Genomic DNA, 10494 nt, shown 5'->3' with positions numbered 1-10494 from the left:
GCATTTGTACATATGTATATATATAGTGTATATTTATAACACACAGGCATATTTAGAATTATTTGAGAATTTTTATGTACAGGCTTAATGTAATTCCTATAAAAATCCCAGAAAAAATTTTCTGATAGTCAAGATTATTGTAAAATTTAGATGGAAATCCAAAGGAACTAGAATTACTAAAACAATTTTGAAAAATAAAACTAGTGGGAGAAATCAGCCTACCTAGTTACAAATTTATTTTGTATAATGAATAATTAAGATTGTGTGATACTGGTAGTTGAATAGACACATAGATATGTGGAGGAGATTAGAAAACTCAGGAACAGGCTTATATAAGTACAACCAACTACTTTTTGACGAAGGTGCAAAATCAATAGTCTTTTTAACAAATGGTGCCGGAATCTAATCTTGACCTTATATAATTAACTCAAAATAGGTTATAGACTTAAATTTAAAACTTTAGGAAAAAGGAGGAAATCTTTGCTATATAAGGCTTGGTTATAGGTTCAAACATGGCACCAAAAGCATGATCCACAAAAAAAAAGCCACATTGGACCTCATTAAAGTTTAAACATTTTGCTCTGCAAAAGACCTGGTCAAAGGTGAAAAGGTAAAATTGAGAGAAAATATTTGCAAATCACATATTTGACAATGGACTTGTATCCATAATATATAAAGAACATAAAATGCAAATGTAAAACCCCAAACATCCAGTAAGAAAATGGGCAGAAGACAGGAAGTGATATTTCACTGGACAGGATATGCAAATGGCAAATGAGTACATGGAAAGAATTCAATGTCACTGGGGAAATTTAAATGAAGACCATGATGCAGTATTACTACATATCTATTAACAGAGCTAAAATTAAAAAAATAGTGGCAATGTCAAATGCTGATGAGGATGCAGAGACACTATCTCACACAGTGCTCTGCTGGTGAAAATGTAAATGTACAGACTCGATCTGCATGGAGTTCTGGGTAAATGTGTGGAGGGGGGCCTCTGTCTGCAGGAGCAGCTCCCAGAGCAGGGGTGCACTTGCTTGGGTCATGCACAGAATCAAGGCAAACCCATGACATCCTGATGAAGACCTGGTAATGAGTAAATCCTGCAAATAGAGTGGTGTGAAGAGGATTCATGGGGCCTTCAGGTCCTTGCACAGAAACTAGGACAGGAAAACCTGGAATGGACAGAAAGGAGGCCCTGCACCTTGATGGTCAGCACTAGGGCTCCTCAGCCAGGAAGTGGCCTGTTGGGTGTGATTTAAAAAACCCAAGCAAATAAGTTTCTTCCACAAATACTCCAAATAACCATGAGGGACACCCGAGAGCCATTCACACATGCTCTCAGGAGGGGCTTGCAGGGATGGGCACACAGCACCAAGTCGGGATTAAATGTGCTCTTGTGTGACAGCACACGGTCCCCAGTGGGAGCTCAGTAAGTGTATTTTAATGGTGTTTAAGTGGATGCTTCTCTTTTTCAGACCCATCCTGTCGTGGGAAACACAAGTGCCACTGCCAAAGTAGCTGCTTTGGGGAAAAGGGAAACAGGCTGATGTGGCAGGGGATAAGCTGGGAAGTTGGAGAACTGCACAGAACAAGGGCTCTCATAACCTTGATTTCACTTGGTGGAGCTGAGCATGTGGCCTCAGTCAACAGAGCCCTGAGAAACCCTGAGGCTCTGTGCAGCTCTGGCCTCCTTTCAGCAGATCCTGCAGCAGAAATGACGGAGGCTGGGTCCAGAAGAGGAGGGCTGTCCTTGCAGGTCATCCCCAGCAAAGTCACTGAGTACTGCAGCATACAGCTGCCCCTTTGAATCCAAGCCTAGGACCACTAATTAAACCCAAGGCAGACCAGCCAGAGAGAGGCTGTTCCGCTGCCCATGGAAATTTGCCACTGCATGGACAAGGGTGCAGGGGCTCTGGCTGCCCTGCTAGACACAGGCCTGGGGCGATCAAAGAGGGCTATAGACCACGGGAGTAGTGGGACGGGGGTCAGGAAAGAGATGTGCACAGGCAGGAGCTATAGCAGGTGGTCCAAGCATGGACAGCATGGGCTGGAAGGCTGAGGTTGCTGGCCCGGGATGGACCACTGCACTTGGCCCTGAATGGTGACTTCATTGCCTTTAGAGGGGAAAGAGGGAGGGAATGGAGATAGGAAATCAATACTGGAGAAAGCAATATAGTAAAGAGATGCAGGAAAACTCGCCACAACCAAAACTGAAATGATCCAGAAGCTAATGCTTAGGTATGGCTGCTTCAGTGCCCTGAGACCCTAGTCACCTTAATGTCCCCACCAGTACCTAGCCTTTCCCCAACAGGGCATTGTGTGGTCCAGTTCCGCTGCTCTGCTTTCAAATGCCCGACAGAGGCCAGCGCTCCAGGTCTCCTGGGATGCCCTGGTGCCGATGTGGCACTGAAGTGTGGCTTTCCACCTCCCAACGGTTGTGAAACGCTGGAAACACAAATCTCCATCTGCGTGAGCTTTAGTATAGGCTCCAAGAAAATGAACCACTCCACCAAATAAATGGTAGATTTTATTTCAAAATTGTACAAAAGGCCAGAAGTGGCTATAAAAAACTTTGTCTTCAGAACATGTGGAAATTCAGAAAGAACAAAGCAGGTATCATTCACAGTGTAATGGGAAAGCTTTCTCTGAGGCAGAAATTACAACTCTTCCTTCCTTTTCCCTTGTTTCTTGAGGTCTCCCTCCCGGAGGGTTCGAATAAAATTGATAAGGTCCAATTCCTGTAGGGAAGGAGAGGTGAGAGAGAAGAGACTTAAAGCTCTGAGCCCAAGTACACACTATCTCCTTGCCCCTTCCCAGCGCCCCCAGGAGCTCAGAGAGGTGGGCAGACTGACAGGGAGGGTCTCCTTGGCTTCCCAGGCCAGCCCTTGCTGCAGGCATGGAAACTGCATCCCAGAATCTACCCTGGCTCTTAGACAGGCCCAGGGCCTGTGTCTGGTCAGTGTGGAGCTACTGCTGAGATTCCTGGGTGGCCTCGCTTTGCTGCCCTCCTCTGTGGCTGCTTCCTATTCCCCGTCCCCAACAGCACGAAGGGCTCCAGGCAGCTGCCTCCCCCAACTCACCGTCCCGTCGCCTTCATACTTCTCAGTAAACTTCCCGTAGTGGTAGTGGTGGAAAGAAGGGTAGGCCTTCACGGCCTCCTGCTGACACAGGTCCTGGTTCCTGTCTTTGACACAGTCTATGGCCACACAGGCAATCTAGGGGTGAAGTGGGGACAGTCAGCTCGGGTGTCTCCATCGGGATGCCACTGGGGACAGTGCTGGACCAAGGTGATGAGCAAAAGCTCTAAAGTCAAGTTTCCCAAGCACAAATCTTGGCTTGCTTTCCCCTAAGACTTACAGAAAATGGATCATTTCCTTAACTGTGAGATGGAGGTTATGATAAAACCTGAGCCATTAGGACATTATGAAGAGGAGACAAATGAGGCCAGTGAGCACAGGACCCGGCAGAGGATCAGTACATGTTGGCTGCAGTGACAGTCACTTCTACTGACCCCACACCCTGCGCTGTGTCTGCTAGGAGCTCAGGGCTTGGGTAGAAAGCTGAACAGTGAGACAACCTGAAGATGGTGGGATGTGAGCTATGACTGAGGTGCCCAGCACCCAGCGGGACAAAGTGCTCCTCACCGTTCACCACCTGAACCACAGCCTGAGGGTAGAAGAGGAGCAGAAAGCTGGGGTGTGGCACAAGCCGGAAACAGGGAAGGAGTTGGGTCCCTTAGCATGACTAAGGCGATTGTATTTTCAGTCAAAAAGAGTTCTGAAATTGGCCATTGGCCTCTCTTTGCTCATCTAACAAATTCCATGTGCTGGGTAGATTTTCCTTGTGATTTCTTGTTCTTCTAAGACTAGAAGAAATAAAGCAGATACGGGAGGCTTTTTTTTCTTTTGAAAGCCACACACTAGAGGAGGAGTCAGTTGATGGTAAGACACAACACAGAAGTGTCGAGGAAGGGCGAGTTCACATGGGAGGGAAGTGCTGCCGTCAGGCAACCTTTACTGAAGCCTGCCGTGCGCCATGCCTGATCCAGATGTCAGGGTGACCTCAACGAAGTCTAGTTATCAAGCATCTGCCTTATAAAAAATGAGGCCATATTACAGCCCAAGCAATTCTCTGAAAAACTTTACAAGAGTGATTCAGGAAGACAGCTGAAGATTGTCAAATAAGCATGATTCTTTGGCTGCTGATTAATCACGTTAGGAGGGAGTCCCCTCTCCTTCCAGGTAGGAAAGTTCTGCAGGCCACTAATGGCCATGTCTGTCTACTGGTCACTTACTGTGTGCCCAGGGGAGTGGGCTACTGTTCTCTGAGCTGCAGGACTGACCACCAGAGTGGGACAGGGCTCTGGCCTTGCCTGAGCACCAGAGGGCCGCCCTTGCCCACCCACATATCACGCATCTCTTCTGCCTCTTTGGCCCCAGGGCGTGCATCACAGTCAGACTCATGGAAGTCGAGTTTGCAAACTCACTGCGCACGATCCCTAGCTGGCTCTCAGTCCTGTTCTATTTGGCCCACATAGAATTTAAAAAGAAAATATATTTGAACTAGCTGCCAACAGAGAAAGGAGCCAGAAGATTTAATATAAAAATGTGGCTTTCCAGCTTCTCCTTAAACGTCAGATCTGGTGGCACTTGCCCTGCATTCCCACAGGCAGCAGCCGGCTGGGGCAGGGAGGCAGCTGTCTCTTTCAGCATGCCAAGTGTGCCCTTCACCAGCGCCTGCACAGGCCACCAGGCAGCCCCGACAGGCTGCTAGCAGCCCCAGCTCACCCTCTAAAGTGTTTTCTGAATTACTTAGAAACAGAAGGTAGATGCTCCTCCAGTCATCCAAGAGCAGGGTCGCAGTCCTCGGGACAGGCGCGTCCACCGCTCGGGCTCTGCACAGCTGGCCGTGGAGGGCCCTCCGCGTCCAGCCTTGGGCCGGAGGCCGGAGCTCCTCTGTTAGGCTGAGAGTGTTTGATGAACATTGCTCCAGGCTGCTGCTCTCCCTGCATCCGATTTAAATTATGAATTTAATTTGTATACATGCCCTGGAGCTGTTGGAAATGTAGTGTATGGTTTTATAAATCTACTAAATTAAAAATCTGTACCACTTCTGAATCCCTTACACTCTTGCCCAGCTGCATACACAGAATGCAACTCCCAGCTGCAATGAAGAATCCACGTGCAATACCTCCAGGAGAACAGGAGACAAGTGTGACTCTCCCCACAGGGCCAGCTTAGACTCTTTGGGAAGAAGGTGGCAAGTATACTAGTGCCTCTCACCTGCCTCGACACTGCCCGGTGAGACTGCCCCAGATCGGCACTCGTCACATCTGCAGCAGGGAGCACACCTGCGACTTCTGGTTTCATCCTGCGGCAGCTGGTACAAGTTCCTGGGCACAGTGTTGGTCCCCTCAGCCTAGCAGTTGCCATCATAACCCCCAAAGGGCTCAGCCTAAGTGCTTCCTCCCAGCTCCAAGGAGCCAGCTCTGGCCCCACTGTCCACAGCCGTCTGCCTTTAATGCACGTGTGCCGGCTTTTTTCCTCCCTTGGACCACCCGTTAAATCAGCTCCACAAGTTTGCCCAGGTACCGGGTGTACTTCTGGGAGACTCAAACTCTGCCCATCCCTGTCTGGTCTGTTCTGTCTCGGCTCCTTTCCACCCACAAAACTTGGGGCTGGTCGTTTGACCTCTCTAAGTTTCAGTCTCCTGATGTGTAAAATGAGGACTGGAATAACATCTAGTCAATAATGCTCCTGGAAGAGGAGAATTCTTAGTCACTTTCAGGTATGTTACTGTACTTTCATTTGTTCACTATATACAGCGGTTTAAAGTATCAAGATTATGGGAAATTCAAGGGCCGCAGAGGTCCTTGCTATTGGGCGCTTACATGCCTATGAGTAAAGGGCTAGTCTTATAAATGGGAGCTGCTATACAACACAGCCAGATTACAGTAGTGGCCTGGGCAGTGGCGGAGAAGGGTGCCTGCTGCCTTGTGGCTACCCCGTGGGATGACCTTCACACCTCTGCTGACCATCCCCATGCCCAGGCTGGGCATACATGCTGTGAATGTGAGCTCCTCCTAGTAGCCCAGCATTCCCCTGGCCCCTCCTGTCTACCCCACCAGCCTTCTACCATAAGCCCATGTCCTCCAAGCCTTTCAATAACACCATCCATTCCAACCCACCGGCATGTCAACCGATAAAGTCCCCAAGTAAGCAGGGGTTCCCAAGAGGGAGGGGGTAGAGGCACCCCAGCTAAAATATGAGCTGCCTCACACAGCTTTATTGATTCAGTAAAATAAATCTCTGCAGGAGCTAATATTGACTTTGGCTATGAAAATGGAAGTGAAGAACCAACTGCATATTGATTGGGGAGGAACTGGGACTGGCTGTAGGGTGGAAAAGAAAAATAATTCTGGCTAAGAGGTGGCAGCAAGAGGTGTCAGAAAAACCAGGGAGGCAAGAGACCCAGTTCTGGCTGTCACTGACCCACTGGGCCTTCCTGGGCAAAGGCCATAGCTCCTCTCTGGGCCTTAATCTCTTATCAATAAAAGGAGAGGGTGAGCCAGCCAGTGGTCCTCAAATACCAGCTTCTGCCAGTACAAGACCCAGCTCTTAGAAATCACCAATTTCCAGAAGCATCTCTGAGAGCCCCAGATCTGACAGTTGCAGGATGGCATCTTGCAATCCTGAATTACGCCTGGAGCACAAAATGGGAACCAATGACATTAGCCCCAAGCCCAGAAGCTGGTCCTGAGTGCTACAGTTACTGTGGAACCTCCAGGAACCTCAGGTGGGCCAGCTGCCCTGGTGGACAGCTTGAGAAGTGGGTTCCTAAAAACAGGTGACAGTGATCCTTGGCTTGGAATAAAGAAAGCTGGGAAGAGGGACAGAGGGAACGAAGAGCCAAGACAAAGGCCAGCAACACCACTGCTTCACTGTATGTACTTCCTGTGCTGACATGTGTCAGGCCACAGGACAGGGCTCCCGACAGCCTCAGCAGAGGTCTAGTGTGCAGAAGAATTGTATCAATGTGAGCTGTTTTCCAGGGCTCCCTGGCCACCCTGGCCTCTGCTCCCTGTAAGGCTGATGTTCCCCAGCAAGGCCAGGAGAACCAGGTCCAGGCTGTATACATCCCAGGTGCCTCAGGATCCCTGTCCAGACCTGCTGGGACCCATGGAGACCTGAGTGGCCTGGGGGAAGGGTGACCACCAACCTTGGCCATTCTTCTGTCTGTCCAGAGCACACAGTGAGTGCCAGGGGTGATGGCGCTGACAGAGGTAGCAGCTACTCCATACTAAGGTTGACATCCCAGAGCACCCAGAGCAAGAGCAACCACCCCGTGGTGTGCATGGGCCCTGGGCAGCACAAAGGGGTGGGGTGGTGATGGAGATGGGACACAGGAAGCCCCATCCTGCCATACTCATGCCAATTAAGGACACACTGTGGCAGGCAGACAGAAAAAACATTTCTTGTCCTGATACACCCTCGCAGCTCACTGTCCCCATGCATTTGCATCATCCCAGCGAAGTGACCCTGGGTCTGCGCCTGCCCCCGCTGTGGGCTGTAATCTAATGCTGCTTCATATGGGCCTGCCCCACCTGGGCTGCCGGCCTGTCCTGCCCACATCTGGGTCTCTCTGCTTAGCTTGAGCCTGGCCCTGCCTCCCTCTAGCCTGGGGCCAGGCTGGCCGAGCCTGAGGATTCTACCGGGGCAAACAGGTGCCACACCAGCACATATGACTCTGGGTGTGGGTACGTGAGAATGGTCCCACACAAACCCGTGCTTCTGGGGCCTATTAGCTGAGAGGTTCCCACGACTGAGTCCCAGAGCTAGGACGAGTTCCTAATTATTTTTACCAAAGCCCTGACTGCTGAGATAAGGACGGAACTTGAGGGCGGGAGGGTGACAGGGTAGGTAGAGTGGCAGAGTGCTTGCCCAGCATGCAGAAGGCTCTGGGTTCTTTTTGCTCATTTGTTTGTTTTTGACACAGGGTCTTGCTATGTAGTTTAGGCTTTGAACTCATTACATAACCCAGGCTGGTCTCAAACTCACAGTGATCCTTCTGCCTCAGCCTCTCAAGTACTAGGATTATAGAAGTGTGCCACCAAGACTGGCTAAGGCCCTCAGTTCTATCCTGGAACTAAAATCAATTGATTGCTCAATCAGTCAGTCAATCAACCAATCAATCAAGCAATGACCCTAGAAGGGAACTTAAGGACTGGGAGTTGACAGGACTTCCCTGAGCACCAGAGGCTTGCCTTGACCCATAAACCCTGCCCAGAAGTTGTACACATCCCTCTGCCAGTGGCAGCCCTGCTGCCCCGGGGCTGGAGCTGTTTTGTGGGGGTTGTGCCTGGTGCCCGCACCCTAATCCAGCCTATGCCTCCAGCTTGTTAATTTTATGCTTCATCAGCTGGCAGCTGCAGGCGCCTTTGGCCTCGGCAGGATGAGGAACCCCTGGCACAGCCTGGTCTCCTCCACCAAAGCCCCTCCACTTGACTTTTGTGAGGGTATTTATTTGGGTTTTTAACTATGTAAGTGATGCATGACTACAATCCTCCTGTAAAAATGTTTGAGCACTAAAACAATAAACATATGACCCCTTTTACCACTCGCTCCTCAGGGCAGGGCTGTAACGCTTCACTGTAGCCCTCTGGCTGGTTTTGCAGCACTAATCCAGCCTGCTTTGTCTTGATATGCAGAGAAAGACTGTCCTGGTTCCCAAGGACTGCCCTGCTCACAGGCCGTGGCAGGACTGGACCTTTTTAGGGACAGAGATCTGACTGGTAGGGAAGACGGTGTAGGCATCAGCGGCAGGGCAAAGTTGGAGGTGGGACCACAGGAAAAGGGAAAAGCCTTACCTTTCGGTCATCTTTGAAGGCGTTGGCAGCAGCAGTAAAGTGCGGGATGAGCTTCTTACAGTGTGGGCACCCTGTGTGAGGGGAGACAGAATGTCATGTACGTTTGGAGGGTACAGAGCCGAGGCTGCTTCCTAGAACCTCCAGAGATGCCTTTTGAGCAGCCCCGCACCCTGCTCACTCTAATGTCAGGGTACACATGTCACCTTGGCCATGCACTTCATCTGTGGGTCTGGGGCCTCTGCAGGAGTTTCTACTGCGAGCACCAGTGCCCTCCTGCCCAGGACCTCCCCTCGGCCATCCGGGCGAGGAGGTGGGTCACTGTGGTCTTTCTCTGCAGGCTCCTTCCACATAGGTCGCCGTGTGGGACTAGGAAGAGCTTGCTTCAGGGCACAGAGGCAGTTTTGAACTTGGGAAAAGAGCAAGCTTGGTCAGGATTCCCCGAGCCTCTTACATTCCCTCTTGTCCCAGGGACAATGGCAAATCTTTCCATTTCATGACAGTCCCCAAATCCCCAGATGCTTCCTGTTCCAGTGAAAAAGCCCGTCAGTGGAGAAGGGCCCGTGACATTCTGCAGATGTGTGCCCTTCCTCTGTGGTCTTGTCTCTTGGTCTGTGTACCACTGGAAGCCCCTCCAGCCTCAGTGCAAGGTAGAGGCTGTTTGAGGGCTGCTTTCTCCTCTCGTCACAGGGCACTGCAGGCTTCTCTGGCCCCTCCCCCCGGGGAAACAGGTCAGAAGACAAACCCACCTCCTTTCTCAACCATTCCCCTGGTACTGGGAAACACAACTGGCAGGAGGGCGGAGCAGTTTTGACCTTGACTGTGGTAATTAATCCTGCTCAGAACACAGGTGGGAGAGGCCATGTGCCCGATGGGCAGAGCTGACTCCAGCCACAACTTCCTCACAAACAGCCTGCACATCCTCGCCTTGGGGAGCAGACAGAGACGGTGTGGCGGGAGGAGAAACGGCTTTGCTCTTTGCTTTCTCCTTTTTAGAATAAGGTAATAATGACTGGCATTTCAAAGGGTTTTGTAAAATCAAATTAAGCTAAGCTAAAAATTTAATCTGAGTTCAGCACATGAGCTGAGATGGACGGGACCACCAGATGGCCTGGCTGGCAGAACAGCTGGCTGGCCCAAGCAGGGTCAGGGAACAGGGAGGGGGCTTAGAGGGATCTCCCCAACATCTGACAGGAGGAGAAGAGACCTGGGTAGCTTGAGGGTTATAGCAGAACTAAAGGAGACAAGGTACCTACCGAGCATAGCCTACATGGATGATTTTTTAATAGCCTAAAATGGCAATTAATTTGACTTAACAGAAGGGAAAGAAGCTCAAATTCGCAAACATCATACCACAGCAGAGGGGTGCTATATAATTTTGGAAACATTTAAAGAGCATGATCTTCTGGTTAACAACATACATCAGAGACTTATCCTGTGGGCAGCTACAGGCCCCCTGTGAATGGCCCAGGTCCACTGGCAGCATTAGGCAGGCTGAAAACAACCTACCCCTGTCTTCAAAGTCTGGCTTCCCTGTTAATTTTTCCTTTTTAGCCTTTTTGCTTATTGAAAGTATAAAGGTAATTGTTGGATTCATGCACATTCCTCTCCCATCAATTTAAAAC

General features: G+C 50.2%; 1 protein-coding gene across 1 annotated transcript in view; it reads right to left on the bottom strand.

Annotated features, from left to right (window-relative positions):
* Nucleotides 1-2515: 2515 nt before the first annotated feature.
* Nucleotides 2516-10494, bottom strand: part of Pdia5 (protein disulfide isomerase family A, member 5) — an 87394-nt gene continuing 79415 nt past the window's right edge. The window contains exons 15-17 of the mRNA XM_005386524.2: nt 8873-8943; nt 3087-3221; nt 2516-2744 (exon numbers count right to left, since the gene is read on the bottom strand). Of these exons, the coding sequence (XP_005386581.1) occupies nt 2664-2744; nt 3087-3221; nt 8873-8943 (287 nt within the window). The 3' untranslated portion in view covers nt 2516-2663. The remainder of the gene's footprint in view (nt 2745-3086; nt 3222-8872; nt 8944-10494) is intronic.

Source organism: Chinchilla lanigera, unplaced genomic scaffold (assembly GCF_000276665.1).
Source record: "Chinchilla lanigera isolate Chin_1 unplaced genomic scaffold, ChiLan1.0 scaffold00026, whole genome shotgun sequence".
Classification (NCBI taxonomy): Eukaryota; Metazoa; Chordata; class Mammalia; order Rodentia; family Chinchillidae; genus Chinchilla; species Chinchilla lanigera.
This window is presented reverse-complemented; position numbering and strand designations above follow the sequence as displayed.